General features: G+C 36.7%; 1 protein-coding gene across 3 annotated transcripts; it reads right to left on the minus strand.

Annotated features, from left to right (window-relative positions):
- Positions 1-6153: 6153 nt before the first annotated feature.
- EMB1974 (NHL domain-containing protein) lies at positions 6154-27691 on the minus strand. Of its 3 annotated transcripts, none has more exons than XM_089160612.1 (18): positions 27592-27688; positions 27451-27503; positions 26293-26416; positions 25900-25988; positions 24561-24717; positions 24321-24459; positions 22140-22239; positions 18188-18325; positions 14113-14213; positions 13493-13606; positions 12846-13066; positions 11214-11272; positions 10950-11135; positions 10726-10849; positions 10597-10655; positions 8971-9116; positions 7786-7953; positions 6154-6636 (listed from the first exon to the last, which is right to left on the minus strand). In XM_089160612.1, exons 3-18 carry the CDS (start codon positions 26319-26321, stop codon positions 6328-6330), a joined length of 2139 nt encoding a protein of 712 aa, XP_089016738.1. In that variant the 5' UTR covers positions 26322-26416; positions 27451-27503; positions 27592-27688; the 3' UTR covers positions 6154-6327. The 3 variants fall into 3 exon arrangements, with proteins under 3 accessions (XP_089016738.1, XP_089016739.1, XP_089016737.1); XM_089160613.1 differs by having other exon boundaries at positions 25900-25999; XM_089160611.1 differs by having other exon boundaries at positions 6155-6636; positions 27451-27691.

Consider the following 27691-nt stretch of genomic DNA (forward strand, 5'->3'; position numbering starts at 1 on the left):
AATCCTTTCATAGTGTTGCAGGAAATTTTCGTTTTTTCTTCTTTTGGAGGGGAGGTAGTTGTGGAATCAGCGGAGTATTACATTATTTACATATACCATAGAAATGATCGAACGTGTGACCTCTTCATTAAGATGTATCGGTAATTACTGATTAAGCAACCCTTCATAGTGTTACAGAGAATTTTCGTTGTACAAGAGACGTTCATGCAAGTCTCAAAGAGACGTGTGAATGGCTATAATTTCCGCCGCCTCGCCTTTATAATCATAGCTGTTTGAATCCTAATGGATCCACATGTAGCTGACAATTTTAAAATGGATACAGTCAATACTTCAAGTGGGCGAGTAAGCGAGGGTTTAAAGATTGCGAGCATCGAATTTTCACCATGAAATATTCACACTTAAAATATTAAGAATTTCTTTGTTTTTGGATCAGTGGAAACCAAAGTTTGGTGGAAGACTTGAAAAGGCTAGAGCTGTGTTTGGTTTCATAATTTTTTGGAGTCAGTTTCCATAGAACTTAATTCCACATAATCATGATTTCCAAACATGATTTACTCTACATAATGGAGAACGAAACTCAAATAGACTGCGGACAGAGTCAGAGACAATACAGAATTCAAACAAGACAAACGGAGTTATAAAAAAGATGTTGGGGGAATGAAACGGCACAAAACTATTATCGAGTAATTTTGTAAAGTGCAAAGTATAGCTTTTGAAATCGGTTTCCCCCCCTAAACCGATTCTTTTAGGAAAGGATCCGATTCAGAATCTAGATTTTACACCAGGTAATCTTCGATCCATTTGAAATCTCGGACGACCGCCCTAAAATGCTTGAGAAATTTCTTTGCTTTTGGATCTGCGGAAACCTAATGAACCCTGGTGGAAAACTTTTTTTTTTGGGTAGGCTGGTGGAAAACTTGGAATTAGCTAAAGATCCCAATAATTATGATAAGCTCCACTTAAGTGCTACAGAAATATATTTGTTTTTGGACACGTGGAGACCAAAGCTTGATGGCCGCCGCAGTTGAATTAGAGTTCTTAATATTTAACTCATGATGAAGTCCACTTAAGTGCTTGCTTAATTTCTTGCGAAAAAAGTCAAGCCTAACTCAGTGGGATTAAAATCAACTCTGCATTCTCTCATTCTGTGATACAAAAATTTCAACCAGAATTTTTTTCAAAGAAGCAGTAGGAGATGATTCCGCATGCAGAGGCATCTTTAATTTCTTTTCTTCAACTGCATGAACCATGAACAGGTTTAATGGAATTTACATGGCATCCATCCAACGGTGGGCATCATAGGCACCCCCACAACAGGGGCACTACCCTAGCAAGATCCCCTCTTATATGGGAGCTAGGTCTTTGTTAGGTGCCAATAAAAAATGTGTATTCATAAGATTTATGGGCGCGGGCCCGGCCCCCCCCCCCCCCCCCCCCCCCCCCCCCCCCAAAAAAAGAGGATAATTTCATTGTATTACTTTCCTTGATGTTTTACCAAAGGTAAAAAAAAAGAATATCCTGTTATACCGTTAAAATTTTATCTATTATATATAATATCTCGGAGGTAGAAGAAACTTTACTAATAATTTAATATCACAGGCCCAATGAGCTTTGTTATATGTGAATTAAGGAGCTAACTAGTAAAATCGCCTTTCTATTGCATTTTATGATGTCCCAATGATTTGTGGTTTATACCTAGGTTCTTTTTAACTTGAACTAGCACCATTGATTAACCAATTTAAATCGAGGTATTTAATCTTATTTTGGAGGTTTTGTTTGAGGAATTAGTGTTCCTTGGCCACGTGATAGGGTTTTTCTCTTCTTTCTTCGTCTCTGTGTATGATGTGTAATGTATATGTTCTTGATTCAAGTTATAATCTTGAGGGTTTTTTGAATCTCAAGCAAAAGGTTACGGTTGTACAGAAGTTTAGTAAGTGTTCTTGTATGATTTGAGGTACTCTATGGCGCATTTGAGCTCGGTACTATAGTTTAGTAGGACTTGCGAAGATTTTTGGTCCAAGAGTTGCTTCTTCAAATTAGTGCTCCAACACATATTAATCCAATTAAGTGCGCACTATCACAAATTGTGAGTGACATAGTATTAAGTAAAGATAATATTAGTTGGTAAAGAAAAACATACAACGAAGCAAAAAATCTCTCATACACAATTATTCATCGAATGTGCTAGTATATATAGAGGTTCTATGTAAAAGATCTCTTGTATATAAATATTTATAAAATAAAAACATATTAATTCAAAAAATAAAATAAATTGAAAGAATTAACTATATATAGTGGTAATATCTCACTTATTCTCTTTATATAACATACATCATATACTATACTAAAAAAGATGAGAATTCTAATGGATCCACATGTTGAAAATTCTAAATCAATTGCAAACTTCAAGTGGACGAGCAAGCATGGTTTTTAAAGATGAGAATTTGACTGTTGATCATTTTGGCCATGAAATATCAGGAATTTCTTTGCTATTGGGTCCGTGGAAACCAAATTAAGCTTGGTGGAAGACTTGGAATTAGCTAACGACCTCCATAATTTTGATCAACTCTAGCTTCTTAAGTGGTTTAGAAATTGTTTTCTTTTTCTTTTGTACTTGTGGAAATCGAAACTTGATGGAGACCGGATTTGAATTAGAGATCTTCATATTTCATGATGAAGTCCACTTAAATGCTTACTACCTACCAAGATTCTTACTGATTGATCAAGCATTATTTCATTTATGCAATCCTTAGTGTTGTTGCAGTACATATTGACATTTGCAAAACAGATGAAACCATTCACAGACAGCAATGGTAAACATTACATACAAGACACGTAATGGATGACATGGTTCACAGACTCACAGTTCCATAGAACATTTGCAATAGAACATAGAAAATTAAAAAGAAAATACAATAGAACATTTGCAGTAGCGAGCTACTGCTAGTTTACTGGAAGTTTCAAGTTGATGACATGCATACTGATCCTTGCATGTAATTATTATTAGAAACTAAAGGGCAGACTCGTAGCTCTTATTTATGACTCATAGCTCTCTACAGATTTATTTGTGATTGCCCCTAGTCATGCAACCCAGTAACAGCTAACTTAGTTGGTTTGGCCAGGGGGTGTAGGCTTGTAGTCTGGAGGGTGACCAAGTGGAGGAGCTGGCTTCTACTTGGGTGGTGGTGGTGGCTTCCGCCCCTTGGGTGGTGGTGGTGGTGGTGGCTTCTGCCCCTTGGGTGGTGGTGGTGGAGGTGGCGTCTGCCTCTTGGGTGGTGGGGGTGGCTTCAGCCCCTTGGGTGGTGGTGGCTGGAGGTGGCCTCTGCCTCTTGGGTGGTGGGAGGTGGCCTCTGCCTCTTGGGTGGTGGGTGGTGGTGGTGGTGGTGGTGGAGGTGGAGGTGGAGGTGGTGGTGGTCGTCTCTTCACCCTAGACGGTGTGTACTCCATCTTAGTGTACACCGGAGTTGATGGTGGTTTCTCCTTCTCGGATGGACTGTAAGGTGGAAAAGTTGGATTTTCCACTGAAGGAAGCTTTCGGCGGCCATTACTGGCTGTTGGTGGCTTGTGATAATCGGCCATGGTGGGGGTGGTGAGCGCCACCACTCCAAAGAGGAGCAGCACAAGGAGACGATTCCAGAGCGACATCTTAGTTTTCTTCACTGCATGAACTATGACGACTCGGGGTGCCCATTTATAGTGGAGGCTTGCTTAACAGGTCTCAATCAGAAATGTGTCTAACTTTTTTTTTTTTTGTTTGTTTGTTTGTTTTTATTTTTTATTTTTTATGTTCGTAATGTAAAATGTGGTGGATTAGGACCTAAATCTATACCAAATTGGAACTGGAATTTTATCAAAATGGACCATTCATTTCTTTATGAATGAAGGACATCTGTTCATCAGTCCCATCTTAAAATTAAAATAAAATTATTAAAAAATTATCTTCTAAATCTTATTTCAACATTTGAATGTAATTGATGGACATATGTCAAAAATGGACCTAATAAAATTCCATTTAAACTCTCTCCTGTGCAAATGGTAAAAAGTTGGTAATTCAATCTCATTCTTCTAGAATTGAGTTTGGATCCTTTCCACCAAGGCTGCCTATACGTTTATACATTTACAGTCATGTGAATATGAATGTATAGTTGTATGGACAGGTTGAGTGAAGAGAATTCTTCTTCAAACTTAGTTCGATAAGTGGGTGAGGCTTTAGCTATGAGAATGGGCCTCCTCCATACCTTGGGAGATGGTAGGGATCAACTTATAGTGGAGTCGGATTGTCTGGAATTGGTCAAATGCATTAACCATCCAAGTTCAACAAGACCACCCTCAACAGCAGCGGCCATTTTGGATGATATTAGAATTCTATGTGATACCTTTATGTCTTGAAATGTGGCCTATATCTCTAGGAAATCTAATGTAGTTGCGGATTTTTTAGCCTGGAAAGCCCAGTTTCTTTTGGACGCGATTGCTTGGCTTATTTCCTCTCCTTGGTTGCGCGAGTTATGCTCTCTCGCTCCCTTGGCTAGTCCGATTCTGTAAATAAATAGTTTGATTACTTAAAAAAAAAAAAAAAACGATAAGAAGTGTAGGTCTCACATGAATGTGAGTAGATGTATAACTGTATGAATAGACTGGGTGGCTGCGGAACTTGTCATGTGAGCCAGCCAGCGTATGACGAAAAAGTGATAAACCAAGACCGGAACCAATTGAAACAGATCAAAAATGCAAATTTTCTTACCAATTACGTTTCAAGTTGAACCATTAACGAACCAAAATGGATTCTGCTCAACCGAAAAACAGACCAAACCAATTGACTCTCCAAGTCAGTAGATCACTCGAGACCTTCGGAAGGACCATTGGGAATTCGGATTCAGTTGACAACACCCATCTGTCGCCACTGTGTAATCTTCAAAATTTTGAAATTTCTGCTGATAATCGAAATGTTAAGTTTCTTCATTTGGCATTGGCCTGAGAAAAGAACCCAAGACAAAGCAAATGGATTGGTTTTCTCATTCTGAGAATCCTATCAATCTTCGAAGAAGAAAGAATCGATGATGGTGAGGCGCCACTTGAAGAATTCGATCAGAAGCTGGTGTGTTCATGAAGACTGTAACGGTGGAAGATGGATAAAACACTATTCCAGTTCTCATATGATACTTCTAGTGGGAGAGGGAAACTCAACTCTCCTTCTCGGCTTGCTTAGCCATGGCTTTTGGCCTTGCTACTAACATGGTTGCTACTTCTCTTGATTCTCTAGGTGCCCATCTTTCCCCTGCTTTCTCTTATGTTCATGTGAACTAGGAAATTTAATTAATTGAAGTGGATAGCAGGATTTTTGACAGAGAACTACAAGGACGCCCTTTCAAACATTTTCCAGTTAGTGAGAACATGCTGCAATGTAATCCATGGGATTGATGCGACAACAATGGCTAACCATTATTCTCTCCAAGGGATGAGATTCCATAGGATAATATTAATTTCCCTCATACTGGCTTTGACATTAGCTTATCTCGAGAAGAACAAATCAAGTAAGTTTCAGCATCCTTCTTGAAACAGAGTACAAGTATATGAGCTATTCCTGATTGTAAGTTTTCCAATTTCTTCCCAGGCCAAACGAAATGCTATTATTGTATTTCTTTGCAAATGCACAGAAAATGCTAATAATGCTGGAAAAGTTCATGTAGTTCATAAGACAAATGGAAATTTTCAAGAATGGGAGATTGAGAAGCTGGCTGTACAATCAGACTTCAGTTTCAACGATTACCCAGGTTACAAAAACAAGTATGGATTTAGGGGAGACAGGGACTTCAATTGGATGCTTAGCAAGATGTACAAATTTGGTCTCCCAAGATAAAACTGTCAATTCTTATAGTTTTGGATAAAAACCTGCATTGGTGCTGTTGAATTTAAACTGTGGATGAAAGTTTCTGCAATTTGCAGGTTGATCATGTTTTGGTCCTACTGGATAAAAAGAGAACTATAATTTATGAAATCTTGAATAATCAAATTACTGTTTGTGTATGGCATGAGAATATCAAAGAGAGACTGAAGAAGGTCAACCAATGAGATAATCCACTAAGCAGACCAAGACCCCAATAGGAAGACAAACCCATGCCTACTGTGTAGTAAGTGCAATGAGGAATTTCATGCTCCTTAGTCCTTCCACATTAAGCTGATTAAGCTTATAAAGCTTTTTGATGGCAAATCCTTAACAGCTGATGAAAATTAATTAAAAATAAAATAAATACAAAAGTAATATACATATGATACAATAGCAATTACACAGAATTGAAATTAAAATTTCTAAAATAGGAGCACTGATAGTTAATTAAGAGATGCATTAACCTCAATCTTAGAATCTGTCAGTATAGTGTCTTTTGATGTATCAGTATCAGTCCTTGGATGGTCAGCACATTCCAATCTTATTCTCAGATGCACAGGCTTCATGAACACTATTTCTCCAAGATCTCCGTTCCCTTCTAACAACAACTGTATGCATGTTTCTCTTTCCTGCTTTCCACTACTACCATTGTTTAAGATATCTATTATCCTTCCAGCTTTTTGCTCTCGAGGGACCTCGTCAGTATTCCAAGTTCTATTTAATTTCAAATACAACACTGCATATATGGTAACCTGTGTATTGGAATGAAAGGATCAGTTTGATTGCAAAAATAATAACTTTGTGAGCTTAGAAAGATGCAAGAATTTTGTTGAGCTAGTTGTGCCAGAGCATAGAAGGAAAACTGTCACATGAAAAGAACACTATCTTACCTAAAAATGTAAATACATTATGGGAGAGGATTAGGTAAGTCAATAATTCCAGGTACACAAGTGGCTGTACCCAATAGAAAGGTTGGGATGGAGAGAAAAGGGATCAGAGAGTACATTTTCAAAGCTATGCAATAGAAAAAGATGATAGAATCTAAAAGAGCCTCATAACAAGTAAGCATTTGAGAACAATTGAAAATAAAAAAAGGAAGAAACATAAATTGATGTTTCCTTCTGGAAGTTCTATATGTGTATGTCTTAAAATTAGTATGCCTCAAATATAAGTGTGGAATCAGAATTAAGACATTCTAGGAGATAAACATCAGACATCAATTATTTCAGGCAACAATCATTTGTATAGGGAAGTCAAGAAGGTTTCAGCATGAATAATATTCAACTCTAGCTAAGGGATTAACTGACTCATGAAGCAGGAGACGACATTTACTTGTTTGATTCAAGATAAAGAAGGGGTTTTTGAAAATAAAATAAAAAATATGCAGATAATGACAAGAGTTTCAAGCAACTAGCATGAACAGAATGCCTGAGACAGTGAACCAAATGGTCCATGAGGAATACAGAAAAAATAGTTCTCCTTTTGCTGTGTTTCCTACATACAAAGGATGAGACAGGTCTCTCAAATACTCTTCCCATTTAACTTGGAAAAATAGTTCTCCTTTTGCTGTGTTCCAACTCCCAACATTATGGAACAATTTTGGAGACCATGGAGTAGATGAGGTCTAGAGCACATGAAGACTCGGCATCTCCCAGAAAAAAAAAATTAGTATAGAAATACCCCATATGCAACATTCAAATATTGCATTATAAATGCAGAAGTATTTCCCAAGATAACCATTTAATTTTTGAAACATCATTTCCCAAGCCTAATTCATTTCACTCTCTGGTTCTTATCTGCATTACAAAACCAGGTGATGGGAATCATTCATGAATCCTATTTCGCAATTACATAGCCACTGAAAAGACACAACCTCAAAGGATTCACATGGATGGGTATACCTCACTAGTTCCAGGACTTGTGTTAACAGCAGAATGAATGTGCACGGTGGTTGCTTCTTCAAAGTTTCTGTCTTGAGTTTTGTCTTCAATATTGACATTTGAATTGGAATCAGCAGTTGAAAAGGCAAGATTATCCAACTCATCAAACCACTGCTGAGCAGCACCAACCTGCAAACACCCAAAACTAAGCTCTTCAGATGCTATAACAAGACAACTTACTGTAGGTAAGACTGTAAGAAAAAGTTATCAATCTCATACTCGGGTTGTCTGACTAATATGGGAATCAACTAACCAAAATTTTCACCCAAAAAAAAAAGAAACCAACTTTTTATATTGGGGTAGCTTTTGCATCACATGGTCAATTTTTCCAATATTGTCTGCCTGGATAGGCTGCCATTGGGATGTGATTCACTAAAATTAAAAGAAATTGAAGCCTACTTCTGTTGGGAAAAAGAGAGATTTTTCTGTGGTACATCACACAGAGATTGTTGGTACTTGTAGGCTGAGGGGAATAGCAGATTATTTCAAAATAGGGAGGCCTCGGATAGAAGGTGTCATTAGTGTCATTATTTCACAATTGCAAATTGGGTCACAGTAACTCAAGTGTTCCAATCCTGACAAAATTTGCGGAAGACTATCAGGGTCATACTGTCATGGACCTCAGTTTCTTCCTTCAAGAAGTATGGATAAATCTAGTGATGAGGAGATTAAGTTTAACCAATGGATGCTCAATTAGAACGAAGGTCAGTCAGGGGCATGAAGTATCTTTCAAGATGTCACTTGTGTCTTTTCAGGCTATCAATGAGAGATTAAGATAGGGCACTAACTTTTGCAATTTTCCAGTTGAGGCTTGCCAATGTGATAAAACCTCAAATCTAATTCCACAAGACTTCAAGAATTTTCTCACGAAAAGTAAAAGCTAAGCATTTTAAGACTATATGACATCACTAGGGAAACCTTCTCCATATAAGCCTCTAACATCTCCTTCTGGAAGATACTTCTTGAGGTAGATGAGATAAGGCAGCTAAGAAACATTTGGAAGTGATTCTCCGTGGAACTAGATTGGTCCCACAGGAAAAGCATTCTGAGAGAAATTATGAGGTTGAGATTCTTCTGTTCAACAATATATAAATCCTTCACCTATAGAACATGAATGATCAAATAAAATGAGGAACTAGACGAAACCTTCTCTGAGGATATCGCAACACTATCAGAGCTAGAGATTTCAGCAGCAGATCCTCTTGCTTGTCGCCATATACAACCTTCTTGTAATGGTGCTGCAAGCATTGAATCCTCTGGGATATTTACAGTTACAGATATATCACACTTCCCTGTTCAATAAAAAGGCAACTCTTCAATAATTGAAACCTGAATGGGATTGATTATAGCTTCTGGTTATCAGGTAAGGAAGCAGGCATTGTCCTTTAAATTCCAATCATTCAAATTTTACAGTAAAAAAACAAAAGATGTAAAGGAAAAGGAAATATATCAAATGAAAACAATTTAATGAGGAATTATATGAACTTGCTTTGAAAGAAGAAAACGTTGCACTTTCCTAAGTACTTAAGAAAAGGTCTCTTGGTCATTACCCCAATCTGATTTGAAATTAAAAGGACTAAGTTTCCTTCTTTTTGATGAATAACTAATTGAAAATTTATTTCTTTTCTTTCAGTCATTTTTTTCCCCCTTCTTCCAGTAATAACAAAACAGATTCTTCTGAAGTATAAATTAAAAATTCCAATGGCTTTTGCTACTATGACCTTCCCAACCATGATAAAACTCAAACATTTCTCCTTGAAATTCGAAATTCTATCGACACTCGGTATGAAAAAAGGATACTCAAAAAAATAAAAAAATACGAAAGAAAATTAATAAAATATTTGTAAATGGATAAAAAAAAATTACTGGGTTCCATCGTTTCTATGACTACTACTTAAACAGTGAGGTCCCCTCTATACGCTGGAGCCCTTCCCTCGTTTAATGAATGTTATTGGTAACTTGTACAGTTCACACCCTTTGGCTCTACCCACGAATTATCCAGTAATTAGGTCTTTTCAGAACGCGATCTTCCTATACAGTAACGGCTTTTAATTATGAAGGTTGGCTAGGTAGCTGACCTTTTAGTCCGTTCTTGCAAGAGTAGGAGCATACTTCTTCTGCTTCTTAATCTTAAATAGAATTTCCCCACTTAATGGTTAACCATTTGCTACCAATGGGGAATTGCTTCTTATCTCAAATGGAGGTGATTGGATTTGCACCAATGGAAACCATAAATTTCATACCAAATAGAGGTATATGATAGATCTTTTGCCTTTAACTTTTAGTTTTAGATAGTAAATAGGGCTCTATCCTAATTTGAGAAGCACCTTAGGGCTCATTAGAAGAAACATGTGAATAGAAACATGCAACCAATTTATTTGATACTTTTTTATCCACGGTTTTAAAGACCGGCCAGCTGATCAAACCTTACAACATAACCAGCTATTTAAAAAGTTCCTCCTGTATTGGCAGAAACCAGTTGTTAAGACAGGAAAAATATATAATTGGGCACCAACAAATGGAATGATGTCAGGTACCCAAAACTATGGTGGTTTGACCTGAACCATCACTATGGTCACCTTTCTCCAACCATTGCAAGTCAGATATCAAATCATCTGCTCCTAGCACAGCAATTATTTAAGGATTACATATGTTTTTTCTTTCAACAAAGAAGTACCGAGTGAAGCAATTATTGGAAAAAAATATCATAGTGATCACTGAACATTTAAATAAAAATATGAAATCAGAAAACCTTAGGCTGTAGATAATTACCTGGCAGCATACTGAAACACTGGAGATGATCAACTTTTGCTCCTTGATTTCCTCCAGCCCTGTTAACATTGGAGGCGTTAACAAAAATCAAACAGAAATGTACTTAATTGCCCTTCTCAGCATACTCACCGAACAATCACGTGTTCCAAGGGGCAAGACAACCAATATGGTAATCCAAGGACACCAAAGTCAGAAAATTGTAGGTTTGAGATGATCCCAGATCCTCTGTCGATTTTCAAAACCCTATTACCAACTTCACCAACACACTTATCAGAATCAAATACCAAGATGAACTACAAGAAATATACACTTTTAAGTCAAAAACGTAAAAAGCTCACTGAAAGCTTATTTACCGGTGTCACAAAATACTATGCTGTTTCGGAAGGCAGCAACTGATGACATCAGCCTACAATACTGAAGTCCATCTAATGAACAGGAATGATCTGTTTTCTGGTGCAAATAACCATGAAATATCTGTTTCAAGGTTGACCCCTTCTCCCTGATCATCTCCCCACAGGTCTCCAAAATATTTGGAAACCCTTTGGAAAATTAAAGGAAAATATTAGATAAATAAATTATAAGGAAGAATATAAGAAATTTTAGAGGTAAAACCAAACCTTTGACAACTTCTTTGATCTTCCCAGAAGTAAAATCCATAATCCATAGAGTTTCAAAGCTGCAAATGAAAGCAATTAATCAGGGACGCAATGGGATATGATAACGATAGAGTCAGGAGTGACACCCAAAATGCCAAATTAAAATGGTCTCGCAATCCTGTAGACTTACTAAGCCACTCTTATTATTTGAGTTGACCTTATAATTATCCATCAAAAGATTTATGTATATACAAAATACAGGGTATAAAGGATTTTGGTGCTGCCATTTATGAAACTTTGCCAATTGATTTTTGAGATATTAAATGCTTAGTCAGCAATCAAACTATTCATCACTTTCCATTTCTGTCCACACTTAAGGGGGGGGGGGGAATTTGGGACTTCGAAAAGGATAATTTTCTTTTTAACTTTTTGGTCACAAAATTCACCGAAGAATATGTAGAGAGAGAGAATGCAATCATTAGAGAAACATCAAAGTAGTTTTTAAGGTTTAAAGTAACTCTATTGGAAAATTGATTTTAGCACACATATTGTATCATGTCATAGAATATTAACCATATCAGGTCAAGTACCGACCACATACAGTTGATGCATTTTAAGTATTGTATCGGTGCTCTATAACATCAGTTAGTGTCAGCGGATATGCTAAGACATGGCCATATAGGTGTGCATACACAGAAACTAAAGAGGAAGAAAGAAAAAAAGATGCCCCAAAAGGCCAAAATCCATGTCACAGTGGCTATACAAACAGCAGATGAATTAATGAAATATCTAATATTGTCATTTCTTCCTTTACCCATTTGTGATGGCTATTTTCTCCCGAACATATTTCTTTATTTTTGGCAACTAAAAATCCACACATCAGTTTTAAATGTTTCCTCCATCTCATTCCCATCATAATCTCTATGTTCCTGCTCCTCAAGAGAGTCAAGAGAGACTAGTTCCTTCCTAAACCTACTCCTCTATCCTCAAAAATCACCAAATACTTCCACAACCACATTGTGAATTATTCAACTAGTGGGATGCTTGCACTATGGTAAGATTTGGAGGCCATGGGATTAAATCAGAAACAATTTGTGTAGGCTGTGTACATTGTGACCCTCCCTAGACCGTGCAGTGATAATAGCCTTGTGCATTAGGGATGCCCTTTTTAACCGGTAAGAAGATCACCATGAGCCTAAAGTCCTCCAACCAGGTTCTACCTTTAGTTTCACTAGTAAATAAGGGTGGCATAGCAGCATGCTTTCATACTTAAAAGACATTAGGCCCCTCGCTGATTTGAAGACTCATTATAAAACCCACACATTAAGGCGACCTTATCACATTCATATGAATCCTTGATTGGTTCTCTTCTGGTTCCATTACTTCATTCCTTCCACACGTTTGTAGGATTCAGAAACTTTTGGATGTTCATGATCCCATATTAGATGTAGATCAATTTGTTAGCACTTCTTAAGTTTTAATCACCAATGTCGCCTGCACCTCCTATGTTTTTTATAATGAGCCCTTTTCTTTTGGGGAGTTGTAATGGAGACCCATCAATTTATTTCCATCAGAGAATCTAAATTTAAGAATAGAAGTTTTGCAAAGAAGAAAGAATCTTGATAAAATTCTCTTGGGATGTAGACAAATTACCTGTGGTTAATAATTAAGAAGTCACTACCTGATCCTGTCAAATGCCAAGGAAAATTTAATGACTCCATATCAAATTCATCAGGCTTTTGAGCAGCTTCTGCCATCCCCAGCTTATCCAATATCCAGCTCCATATGCTACTAATTGTATTATCAGTACCACATTTGGGATAGATTGTCTCAACAATCCGCTTCGCTAAATCAGCTCTTCTGACAGAATGGTTCTACCCAAAGAGAAAAAATATACTATAAATGACCACATTGTTGGCAGAAACAGAATAAAATCTAGAACCCAAGACAATAAACAGGACCTTGCTTCAATTTTGCAGATTCATCCGGAAAAAAACAGGAATTTGCCAGCGAATATTTACTGATTCAGAGATTACTCTTATAAATAATTCAGTTACTTTTTTTTTTGTCTTCCAATTGAAATTAGCCTTATCCTAAGAATGGCAGTTGGCTAAAGAAAACCTATTCCACTCTGACTAGGGAATTTGTTTCATTAAATCATAAAGCCAGGTCCCTAGTCACTAGTCACTATCCCAATTAACTTATTTTGGCATTTCCAAACATGCACGCATGCTTATATGGTAATCATTGACAACAATGCTGTAGGAATTCTTTATAAAAGAAGAATAGCTAGAACAGACCTCTGAGTCCACAAAATACAGGCAATCCTCAGTATCCATATAGAAGGATGCTGCAGGGCGCAACAGCTTGGCATCTTCAAATTCACCATCTTCAAAACCTGCGGAAGAGCCAATCTAACAAATAAACTAGATTAGTGGCCACTAAAATGCCTTAACAGCTTCACAGTCAGTCTAATGTCTGACAGTTCAACAAAAATAAAAATGAGGAAAGACCAGAGAATTAAAGCAATGAATACAAAATTATGACACAATTTCTATGTACAAATAAGTTATTTGACAAGAAGAAGAATAAAAGGGAGGGTGTCTGACAGGTGAATGACCTAAAGAGAATATTTTCATTATAGAGGATCCCAGTAAAAAGGATAAAAATACACAATAAAGCTTTATATGATGCAATCAATGGTCCAGTGGCACCCAAAGTACAAAAACCTGACCTGCCACTGAAATAGTACCCAGTGACCTGGGCTACATATGACATTTTATGAGATTGTTTGCTTTTGCTATTTTAAAGAATAAAAGACAGACCATATATTAAAATGAAGCAGCTTCACCATCCTCAACGATAGGGACTTATGCTAACATCAAATTCATTCAGATGACAAAGGAGCTTTGATACGTACACAATCTAAGATCTTTCCATCAGCATCAAATATGATAATTCTATGATGATTGATGTCCGATAGAAACAAGCGGTTCCCGTTTTCATCTGCAGATATGCAGCCTGAAACAAAGAGAGATTGTAGTCATTACTTCCTAAATTAATTAGTTATAGAATTGCAATTCATGTCATACAACAAACAACCTTTTCATACTTAGTACTTCAAAAATGTAATGCAACTAAAACAGAAACTGGTCATAGCTGTTAAGGTATCACCTAGTGTCCAAACACTTTATTGGGTCCACGGTGATAGCATGTCTTGTTTGATGCATAAAGGCGACCACCTAGGTGTCCCCTTTGTTGCCTTTTGACTGCAAGCCCAGTATCACGCCCCCTTTTTTAACACTTTGTGTCTGTTTTAATTCATGTTTATTGGTCTCTTTTTTCTTTTCTTTTGATTGAAAATTTTATATTAGATATTATGCTTTATTGTTTTTATGTTGGTTCTCTCATAGTGTCATAATAGATCATTACTAGCATAATCCATAGTTGTAACTTGTAAGTGAGCCTTGGTTCAATCGTAAAGTTTAGTCAGTTTTGACCAAGTGGTCGTGGGTTTTAGTCTGGAAACAACCTCTCTATGAAAGCATGGACAGGGCTGCATACATTATGACTTCCATCAGATTCTACAGTGGCAGTAGCCTCGTGCAGTGGGTATACTTATTTTAGTTGTCAAGGTTACTAGATGGCAGATGCCCACATGTGCAGTATAAGACTGTAATATAACAATGATAAATTTATATAATTAATATTTAGATGAAACAGAAGAAACCTATGCAAGTAATATGTAATTGTAGTAGATATTAATCAAATATGAGAGGACCAACATATAAAAAGCAAAGAATGGAATACAATAAGATGTTAAAAAATATAATAACAACATCTATTGATACACAAAACAATCAACATAAATTTAAATAGCGTGACTAGTGTCAACATATCATTCCATTGCCTTGGACCCAAGAAGAGCCCAGATGCCCAGCAATGCATTGATGAAGATGATTACATCATATTGCAATGATATGGCTTCTATGTTGCATATAAGCATAATTCTATAAAATTAGCATTGTTATATTACATAAAATGAAAGCCCAAGGTGCCTAGGTTATGGAAGGCGCCATGTCGCCTAGGTACCCCTCCAATGCCTTTGGCCGCCTATGCTACTAAGAAATAGATTCATTTAGTTTCATGAAATAGTTTCCTACTTTAACACTTCATTTTGTTTTTTTTTTTATCATCATTGAGTGGCAAAACTAGGAAGGATAAGATAAGGAATGATCATATTAGAGTTGGTTTGGGAGTTGCTCCCATAAGTGATAAGCTTCAGGAAAGCCGTTTGAGGTGGCACGGCCATGTTTAACAGAGACCTATAAATGCCCCTGTACGAAGAAGTGATATAATCCAAATTGAGGGAACTAGAAGAGCTAGGGGTAGACCTAAGATAACCTTAAGAGAAGTGGTGAGAAAGGATATGTATAGCTTAGGCCTTGTATCTAGCATGGCCTCAAACAGAACTGATTGGAAGGCAAGAATCCATGTAGCCGACCCCATTTAGTTGGGACAAAGCTTATTGTTGTTGTTGTTGTTGTATTATTGTCATAGTTGTCAAGGCATTGCCAAGGCAGAGTTTATATGCGTTCAGGCTGAATTATGGGGTCCCAGGCTGTTGCTGCCTTATTGTAGGGTGCCTTGCACTAGTTTAATTAGCATCAAACCAAAATCTGTCTTTACTTATGCCAAATATCAAATAACAAGTTATTTTTATTTGATATTTCATTTACTTAAGTATAAGATATTATTCATAAGCAAGAAAATATCCCTTATTTACTCCAATAAAAATAACTTAAAAATAAAATCCCCACAAGATAAAAAGGTCAAACCCTTAGGTATAGTGTGTTTATGTTGGAAAAGGGAAAGGAGCATGCACATTCAAATTGCCATATGCTCACCTCAACCCCGCCTTAGTGAGCACCTTACCACATAGGAGCATGCATGCTTAAATCACCATACTTGCCTCAACACCGCCTTAGTGAGCATCTTACCGCATAGATGCTTCAACTGCCCTAAAATGCCTTGGATCGCCTTGGCCCCATGACAACTATGATCCATGGTTCGAGAACTCGCGAGATTTCACTAGATAACTCGGTTTTTTCAAAAAACTGAGACAAGATTAGGTGATAGTCGAGATCCTAGATCAATGTTAATCCAACTGCTGTTATAAGTCTCCCAACAAGATCGAGTCAAGATATCTCGACTCACTCTAGGCAAAATTTGGTCTTCCCTGCTGCCTTGCAGGAAAACCTAGTTTTACGGAAATTTTTTATGTAGTATTGACTAGAACATCTATAGCAACGATTGAAGAAGTTTTCAACCAAAACTTCAAGAAGGGTGAGATTTCATCACAAATTTAATTTTTTTCTGTTTTCAAAATCTATGTTCTACACCAGTACTCCTGGTCTTGTACTCATGTGGTGTAAATTACAATTACGCCGATCTTGTCATGTGATTGTGAACTTACTAATTTCAATAATGATGATGAAGATGAACATGGGTGATGTACAATATATCATAGTTGTTTGAGGCTGAACCTTTATACATTAAGTAGATCATGTGTACTTCATATTTTACAAGTTTGCATCTTCACTTCTTTGGTGCAGCTGTTACAAACTTAGGGTCAAAATAGAACTTATATTTACAATGGTTTTTTTTATCAATCTGAGACCACCAATGTGTTCGGAAGGCCCAAAAGAGGCTGATAGCAATTTCCAACCCCAAAAGACCCTTAGAACTCAGCGAGATGGGCGAGCCACTTGGGTTGATATGGGAGGAATTCTTTCCTCCAACTCCACAAGATCTCAGTTTTTGGGCCCCCGAGATTGAGTTCTTGAACCATGCTATGATAATTGTGACACCTAAATCTTGCATCACATTATTCCTTTCGTCTTCACCAACAAGTTTTAACTATATCAATCAAATAATGCTGTCATACCTAATTTTTCTTAGCTTTTTATATTCACAGATCTCTCCTCCAAGTCTCAACAATGACCGACCTGAGCATCTCTATCTCAGTCGGTCAGTCACAATCATTTTATGTACATGAATTTTATGGTTGCAACATTCACATCATAAGGTGGGAAATGATTCATCACATCATTTCCAGCTAACAAAAACCAGTTATTGGCATAAAACTATATAGTATCATAGACCCATTGCACACTCTTTGGGTCCCAACAAAATTGAGAAAGCACAACAAAATGGGAAGCTGGTCTGCACAGACAGCATGAAATCCCTGAAGAACTAAATTTCCAGCCGCTAGCAACTGTCTTAACATTCATAAATAAATTGGAATTTCAGAACTTCAAAGATTCTAAGCAATCTGTGTTTAAACCTAACAATTAGTTTTGCAGGAGCAAGAAAACCTTCCAGTGATGAAAGACCCTAGTAGCAGGTAAATCCCACCTCAATGTTGGTCATCATCAGTACACCTATACGTTCAGCCCTTTTTAATCCCAGTATAGTGAATACCTGACACCTCACCCATTTCTTTACACAATGATTCCAACCGTGACTTCGAGAGAGAGCTGCACCCACTACAACCCTTATAAATAAAAAATAATAAAAACAACGTGAACCAACAAAGCACAATCAACTGATCAAGACTCATGTTGAGGTAATCTCCTCATACTTTGACTCTCCTGTTTCTAGATTTCATATGGTGTTAAAGCTTTAATACCTTGAAATAATTCTATCCATCCTGTTTCCTAGGACATGAGCCTCATATGCAACTCCAAAACACACTATAGACACAATGTGGAATGCTTCATTTGATGCAAAGACACCCAAAATTCTAAAAGAAGAAAAGGGAGATGAAGTGCTAGAAGCTCAAAGTGTAATGGTAGGGGCACTCAGGTTCAAAACTACTTAAAATGGAAGCAGATATAATGAAAAATTTTAAAAGGTTTATAATCTCTATAACAAATGAATTAACAACTTCAATTAAATGGGAAGACAGGAAATCACTCTTTGGAAAACAAAACCTGGAAAATATAAGAGTAAGTTTCGCAAGGAAGAACAGAAGTTTGGCTCCTCAATGACCCCAGATGACTTCATTAGAGAGCTTTTAAAGTTCTGGACGGTTGCAGTGTCATCATTCTTCAGCAATAACTCCTCAATAGCTGTACATGGTAAACAAGTTGTAAGTCACAAATTGTTAGAGATGTTGAGAACTCAAGATAACACATCAAAGAGAAGATGAAAAGCAACCAACATCCCTGCCAAACCAATATGTCTGAAAAACTCTGTTGGATGATGAAAGGCTTGAAAATAATATGGGCTCATATGGGACAACTTCTTCAATCCAGAAAGAATTAGTCCAGAAAGATCAATGAAGGATTGACTTTGCCACACAGCATTCTAGGTCTCCCCTCCATATGTTGGATCCAATGATTCTAAGGCCTCTCCTCTTTTTCATGGTTAATTTAATGCAAGAGAGAGTACTTCCTCTGTTGATCTGAGTTAATCTTTGTAGATGATGTTTCTTCAGTAAAACAGTGATCACTGTAATGCCGTAGCTGGACTTGATTAAAATAATTTCCAGTATTTTGCAACTCGCTAAGTAGTGTTGTTATGACTTTGACTGTCTCATGCTGCTAATGAAAAATTGGATTCCCATTTCAAAGATAGGGCTGATGACCATGACGGTACCACCCAAGCATTTTGTTGCCGTCCCCAGGACCCAAGGTTATCTCGGCGGCAAGGTGACAATGGCATTCGGGACACTGCTTAAGTGCCATGGCAATTAAGTGGCGCCTTGGCAAACAAGGCCTTTTAGCATACATTTTCTTGATACAACTATTTTATGTGGCACAAATAGCATACCAAAAACTTATATAGTTTTACAATAAAAGGGAGAACCCCCGTGCCAAAGACTTCCACACAAGCAGAGTCTGGGGGTAGTTTTCCTACACAGTCTTTCCCCAGTGGTTTTTTACTGGGAGGCTATTTTGATGCCTTGACCTCAAGGCTACAACCATTTGTCCACCAACTCTTGTAGTAAGGCCCGCCCTGATATAGCTTTATAATATGCTAAAGAAATATTAAAAACTCATAATTATGCAAGATTATCATTAAAAAAAAACTAATATAAGTTCATCTGATTACAAATATACAATAGCAATTAGCAACATAACATAATAACATTATAACAGATGATTATGATCTATATAAAATAAATATGAAAATGAAAGTAGTAATTATACTTACTTTGTGATGTTGAATAAGTGCCTCATGCCTAGATCCTACGAGCATTCTACACATGACCTCAGCCCTCATATACACAATTGTTGCTCAACTTAAACATCCGAATTTTTTTACTAGACCTTTTTTAAGTAAATGGATAATTCTCAAATCCGAATTTTAACATGTTCGCTTTTTTGACTAAGTCGATAATTCATTGGTCGCATTATTCCAAAAAATTCTCCATCTGAATGATTCCCAAATCCAAAATAAATGACCATTATATTTGTATATGGTTTTGTAGAATAAAACTTGATGGTTTTAAGAAAAAGGGATAATTACTATTTGCCCCTTGTACTATACCCTTATTACTATCTTATCCCCTATATTTTTTAAAATTACTAATCTAACCTTTAACTTTGACTACAATTACTGATGCCCCCTAGCCATTACAATCCATTAGTTAAGAGATGACGTGACATGTTTATATTTTTCAAAAACCCTAAGATTTTCTCTTTACTTATTTACCCTTTTGTCAAATTATAGTAATTCCCTTAGCCTTAAATTGGTTCTTTACTCTTTAAAAAACAGTCGTCTTCCCTTCCTGTCGACTACAACCCTGAGAACCTCAATAAGAAAGAACAGATTGAATTGGAATGGAAACTTTTTTTTTTCCTTGTGTAAACTTCAAAAATGGAAACTCAAGATGATGAAATTAACACTCAAATTTTCAGGTGATTTTTTTATGAGCACATCTCCACTGAACTTGAACAGTTGAACAGTTGAACTTTACGACCAAGAAAGCTGAATGTGAGTAAGCGACTCTACAATGAACACTTTGATCCAACACATCATAGATTTAGTGAAGTTGTAGTGCTCGACGCTTGTGCTTGACTTTCCTGCAGCCAATGTGCTAATAGCCCAATCATCAAGTTACTTTCTCCATTTTCAAAACATCGAATTTTAAATCTCTCTGTGAAGTAGTACCCATCAGAGAATTGACGAGTAAGAGAAGACAGCATTAGATGAAATGGATATGAATGTGGAAACCAGTGAGACTCTTCAAAATCCAATTCCCTCCGAAGAGCACCAGTCCAACGGTGGCGAAAAACCCAAACTGAACGGTGGTGATCAGCCATCTGTGAGCCTCAAATGGCAATTCGAAGTGAGTGAGAGAAGACAGTTGTGAGCCACAAGAAGATGACGGCGCTTGGAAGAAACAGAATGTGCCTTGAGAGATTGGGGCAAGGCTATCAAAAAGAGGAACCACAAGAACAAGGTGAGGAGTATAGAAATCTGATCCTGTGAGTCTTGGTCCAAAGACTTTCTACTCGTCGGAGGAGATGTTCAATTACTTCTTCAATTTCATCTATCACAGGCCTCCTAATATTAACGTTAACAAGTACGAGCACATTTCATCAGGCATGACGAAACTATTGATGACTTCAGCTTCAGAAGCATCTAAAAATTTTGATTCGTCTGTGAGGATTACTTCTTTAGTTTTTGCTCTTTGGTAATATGATTTATTTATTTTTTAATGGAAGCCCATTAAAAGAAAAAAAAAATCAGATTTTAACAGTCAAATTTCCCTTTTGGAATCCAAAATCAGGTGTTAGAAGAAAATAAAAAATAAAAATTGCAAGAATATAAGGGTAAAATTGTTATTCAATATGACTTTTATAAATAAGGATAGTATTGCCTTTTGACTTCCTAATTCTATAAAAGGACAAAATAGACATTACATATTCAATCTTAATAGCGCCATTTAACATCGTTAGAAGTGAGGGGAGCAACGAAAATTTCATAAAGAATAAGGTTAAAATAGTAATTAAGACATAGTATGTGGGAAATAGTAATTATCCCAAAAAGATAAAAAAGTCTTGTTACAAAAGGTCAAAAAAGTGATTACATTATCGCCTAGACGTCAATATGAGACACAAGGCAAAGTAGCCTTAAATAGGCAATACGGCATTCGTTTTTTGCATGTAAAACTGCCTCATTGCCAAGGCACAATAACAGTGCCAGGAATCTGAAACCAAAGGCGATCCTTTCCATCATTCACTCGCTCAAACCATGACCATAGGTGATCCTTTCCATCATTCTCTCACTCAAACCATGACCATAGGCGATCCTTTCCATCATGCACTCACTCAAACCATGACCACAGTTAATGAAATCCTAAAATGGACTGATGTAGAACACCTTAATTGTCGTACTGCACCATTAATAGTTTACTATTTCTACAGACCAGATATAGTATGTTAAAATTACTACAAATAATACCCAAGAATCATTTTTTAATACATGCTTATAGAAGATTTCTTGGAAATAATGGCAGCAGTAGGTGAAACTATAGAGCTTGATTCTTAATATAGTGATCCAGTCAAGTAGAACCTAACAGAAACAGTTGACTGTGTGGAATGTAGCAATTTATGGTGGTTGCTTCAGAAAGAGCAAGATTCACTGGATCAGAAAACACGAGGCATAGTTGTTTATACGACAAGGCAGGCTTTGAGGTTTAAGGTATGCCGTCTTAAGATGCCAAGGCGCCCAGACCTAATAAACTGCTCCCCTGGTGTATAAATCCTTGCTTTGGCCATACCAAGGGGTGCCACCATATTTTTAGGCAACATATTGATTCAAGAGTGCCCACAAAAGGTAAAATGACCTATTCATGGCTACAAATATTAAAGCATAAGATTATGACTCCCAGGAATTCCACAAGAACTAGCATAAAACAACAAAAAGACATACCTTTGCTAATTATTGCAAGATCTGTACTCTTTTCATGATAATATAGAGAATTCCTAAATCCCTTAAATAAAATGTAGCCTTCTCCACTTGCTATTTTCATCTGCATACAACAAAACAGAAACGGATACATAATTATATAAAAATGAATGTACATCACAAAAAGTAGTTATATGAGAATCAATAGTAGAGGATCTTGGGGCAACAGTATCTCACGTTCACTGATTCAAGTAAATTTTCATTCCATTGGAACAATTCAATGGTTTCTATATCTCCAACTATAGATCCTTACAGATCATGGTCTGTTGGATAGTTATCAACAAGAAGTGGGTGTATTTGCTAACAAATTAAGATGGAGAAATCATCACCTACTAATACAGTTATGAAAAATATTAAAATGATGATTTGAGGTAGTTGCCAACCAAGTCAACCTTCTGCGGTGGTTCCCAACCAAAATTTTCTAGGCAGGTAATACAATACTACAAATAACAGGGAATAGCCCAAAATCTATGCAGCCTGTACGATCAAGCCCTCAAACAGGCCAAAACATAAAATTAGATCCACACAAGAAAGCTCCAGCAGACACGCTTTTTGGGCACATCCTCAGACAATGGACCCAAACTCCCCAAGCTAAAGAAGTGGGTCAGAAACTTTTGGCACCTTTCCTCACTACAAGTTGAGCCAGAGTCATCTGGCATGACCCTGAAAGGAGAGGAGAAAAGCATATGCACAAGAGAAATGCTAGTTCATCTCTCTATAAAAATAAGCAATTTCTACCGGATCTATAGAGAAGGCATCTGAGATCTTGCTGATAACACTCTTTCTCAACATATGGCATCAAATAGTTGGATGCTGATGAGGGAATCAGCAAGTACAGTTTTCTGGGGACAAATATGTAGCTTTCCATCATTGTTATTTGATGAAGCAATGCTTCGTTTGAGAGGGACAATCAATGGAAGTGAAAAGTAAAAGGTTGTGCTAGATCATGTCAATAATGCAGCAACAAACTATTGATCTGATTATGTCTAATGCCCAAGCCAATCTAGGGTGTTGAACAAAGGACTTCAAACAGTTGGACCACAACCAACTAATGTGATTTCATACCAACAGTAGCTCCTCACAGGCTACTAGAAGATAAAGAAATAGTCACAAGTTATGTCTCTGATGGGCTTCAAATCAGGCTAAGAAGCCACGCAGATAAATATTCCATCATTTACATATTGAGCAGATCTAAAGTGGTTCTAAAAAGAATCAAGCATTATTTACCACCCTAATGGTCCAACATGTAGTTATACTAACACTTAATGCTAAAACTCCTGCCATAAGAAGTAGTATTACAGCCATGTAATCCCATTGCATCTTGGAAAAAATTGAAGCCAATCAATCCAAGCAGAGTGAGCAGCGGTAGACCTTCAAAAAAATTCTTAGAAAATTGGCAACAATTCTCCTTCTGTCTTGCAGAAAAGACAAACACAAGGGAGTAGGATCATGCCGACTGTGAACTTCTCATCTTGAAAATAAAATCAGATTTGTTTTTATGGGCAGTTTCCAACATCAAATAATCAAAATAGATTTAAGTCTTCTGTATAATTTTCCTTGGAAATAGTCCTCATCTAGTCTTGCCTACAAGGTGCAGGGAACAAGGATTTGGAAAAAGAACCATCATACCAAGAGATAACTTCCTCAAATCCCACCAACACTCAGATGAACAAAATACACCACTAAGTCCATCTAACAAAAGAAAAACACTGACAAGCTTGCTAGTTATGATTATAACTTTTCTCTTTATTTATTTTACGATATTTTTTTTTAGAAGTAAATAGAAATGAAAAAAAAAAAAAAAACATTCTACTCAACATGGGCATAATATTTTCTAACCATGATTTAATGGTATTAGTTAATAATAAACTCCAATGTTCTATCATGAACGTGTAAGTGTGCAGTGTCATGTATGCGCGTAAAAGCGACATACCTCTCTAGTATTACATGTCCAATGCCCAGTCTCATATTTCATGTTACTTATCTTCAGAGACTAAATAATGAACTTTAACAAAGAAGTCAATTTATACGTAAAATTTGAATAAACTTTTTCAAGAAATTACCCTCTTACAGTAAATTAACTTGTTGGCATCCTTAAACCTTTATTTGTTATTCCAAAGATCAGAGCATGAATTTGTTCCTCACCTCAATAAGATTCTTGCTGGATAATAAGATGGGGAATGTGATATACTCCTCCTTAATAGTCTGGAATAGACAAGCTTCAGTAGAGGATGAACGAATAGAACTGCAAGACTGAAAACCGAAAATATGGAGCTCTTTATACCTGCAATAACCAAAATTTCAAGACTAAAACCATAAGCTAATACTCTAATTATATCAAACTCTTCCATGTCTATGAAGTGAGCCAAAATTTTGTTACATTACTTTTGTTGAAGCAACTTCACTCTTTCAAACATGATAGCACACCCAGTACCCAATGACGAAGAATCCTTGAGGAAGGCATCAGCTAGGATTAAGAATGCCCCATCTCTATCAAACACCTTTTTCCCCTCAGGTATATTGAGCCAACGATGGTAAGGACCTGTAAATACATCCACAACCAAATTATAAAGTATTTACTTAATTAAGGCAATATAAGGCTCAACTTAATCAGTTATAAGCAGTTTTTAATTCAACAATAAGCATTTTCATCAGTCACACCATAACCTAGGGTCACTCTATTAGTTGCAAGAAAAAGGAAACATAGCGAAGTTCAACTAATTTATAAAATAAATGATGATTTTGCTAGTCATGAGTTTGTCATAGACTTAAAATCTTACCAAAATTGTAGCTCAATTTTGAAAGGTGGACCCTTCATTTAAAAAGCATTAGTTTAACAATCCCTTTAAAGATAAGCAAGCTCATCTTTACCTTTCAATATAAACTTTCTGCAAGTACGCGCATTAAATATAGTTTTTCCTTTTATACAATCTTTAACTAATGTTCCTGTATTTAGAATAGGGTTGTGATAAGGTTGAGAAGTTGTTTTTCTCTTATATTCAGAATAGGATCAATACAGACACTTCAAAATTTTGGGGCTCTTAAATTCCATGGAAAATGGTTTTGCTCCACCCTGCTCTACAGCCATATCACAAATTCAAGCGTCCCATTTTCTGAAGTCATTTTCCGCATCAGATCTATCATGCATATTGCATCCACTTTGTATGGAAACTCCTTTTACAGCCAAAGTAGTTCGAAATTCTACATTTTGTCCCTTGAGCAAATTGATTGAGAAAACCATAAAATTGAAAAGCATTCCCATTCATCCAAAAGAAGAGGTGGGGAGAAGAGAGGGGAGGGGGAAGGTTGGAGCATCCTCTATGCCAAAGTCATTTTCAAGATATAGTTCTGTAGTGCAACCATTAAAGCCATGGAGACACCTTGTTACCGCAAAATTAGTGCAAAAATCTATTTTGTGCCCCTGGACATCCCTGTTTGAGAAATCCTTATAGTGAATAAGAGTCATCAAAAGAAAGAAGCAGAGATGCTACATGCTTGGCATGCATCAAAGATACGAAGTTCAATCCACTTTCATTCGCATTATAAACTTGCAAACTCTTGGTGGAATTTCCTCCTGTTTAATTTAACTTAAGTATAGAAGATTCTCAACATTTTTGTTATTGGATAATGGGTAGGTCAGACAAATATCAATTATCGTCAAGGAGAGAAGAGGGGGGAAGATACTTTTCTTTATTTGTATGTCAAACAACCGCAAAGACTTTACCTTCAAGCTCATCAAGTGTAGATTCAAGAAATATTAAAGGATCTGTTTCACAAGGGGACACTTGTGCTGCTTCTGAGACTGTTGAAAACCTGAGATGTAACTGTAAACGGCAAGTTAGGACCGCCCAAAAAGCTTCAAAAAAAGAAGAAGAAGAAGAAGAAGAAGAAAAACTAAGCTGTGCTAGCCATAAGATTCATTATAAAGGCATCATAAATCCAGCACAGCAATTTTAAGGTTCAGGTAGTTATCCACTTAAAGAAAATACTGCAGTGCAGTGGAGTGGGGCATTTTCCAACATTTAGGCATGCATTTTTCTCATTAACATTTGTACATAATTGTCTCTCTCCTTAAGAAAAACTTAACATGCTATATGGAGATCAAAATTTTATTTACCTGTGGATGTGACATGGTCTGTTCAACATGCGTTCAATAGCCCAAAAGCAAACATGAGTTAAGGGAAAAACAAGTGATGCCTCAGGGTAGATAATATGCCGTCTATAATGGCGACAGGAAAGACCTGAGTAGATAAAAAAGAAAACACATTTAATATAAAAAGGTTCCACTTTTCAATTTATAAAAGGATTTAGATATACATAGGTGGGATAACCAGATGCCCATCAAGCAAAGAAATCAGAGGCTATATAACCCAAAATCTCCGGAAAGCCAATATGAGTTAAGGGAAGCACAAATGGTGCCTCAGGATTGACAATATGCCATGTACAATGCTAGACAAAAAAAAAATTGAATTTAATATAAAGTTATTCCAGTTTTCACAATGAAATTTAAAAGAAGGATTTACATGTACATAGGTGGGTTATCCAGATGACCCATCAGCCAAAGAAATCAGAGGCTATGCAACTCATAATCTTCCAAGATGCAGCTTTAGTGGTGGCTCAAAAGGGATCTTCATGATCAATGTATTAACCTTGCCTCAGGTGGTGAATTAAACTGGACCAGGGGGCAATATGAAATGTGAATTTCCAAGGGTGTGCATTACAAAGAAGCCAGGGCAGAGGGCAGGACGGGAAGGGTTGGGCTTTACCACACAATGGTGCAAGACATGGCCAATGTCAACCATTCACCCACCCCCAGCCCCCCCCGGGCAGGGAAAATAAAAACAACAAGATATTTTTCTGCATCACCATCTCAGGTGAGATGGTGATGGTGAAGCTGACATCCATCCATGCTTTTTATAATGCGTTCCTCCCAGATACTGATTGAATTAGCAAATATGACTACAGAAAATATCAACTACTTTCAATCCTCTTCTCCCCTGCATCAGAGTAACTATGAAACAATCCCATTTCATTACCCAATAAGCTTGATTCCAATATGAAAAGTTTAAAACCAAGCCGCCAATAGAAAATTCAAATAGATACACTTCTAATAAGCTCGGTCAAGGGGTTTTACACTTTTACTACAACAGTATTTCCAGCTGGCGTGCTTTAACAAAAATTGAGATGAATTATTAGGCGGGAGATACACAAGATAAGTGCATTTGGAAGATGAACACCCAAATAGTAAGGAATGTGAAATGCAAGTAGCTGTTACCTGAATGAAAGTATCGAGTCAGAGACTTGGGAATTTCCTTGAAACGCCATAATCTGAAGGCCATGTTAACGAAGAAACAAAAAGTAACAGAGAAGCTAAGAGTGCTTCTCAGAATTGAAATTTCAATCGAAATCAATTTACCATTTCTTCTCGATGACTCAAGGCAGACGTTTAGAACTTTGAAACAGCGTCGGCGGTTTCACTTTTGGAGCTTTTAGTTGCCGGGAAAGAATACCTATAG

This window comes from Hakea prostrata, chromosome 7 (assembly GCF_041222555.1).
Source record: "Hakea prostrata isolate BN-2017 chromosome 7, UWA_Hpros_2, whole genome shotgun sequence".
NCBI lineage: Eukaryota > Viridiplantae > Streptophyta > Magnoliopsida > Proteales > Proteaceae > Hakea > Hakea prostrata.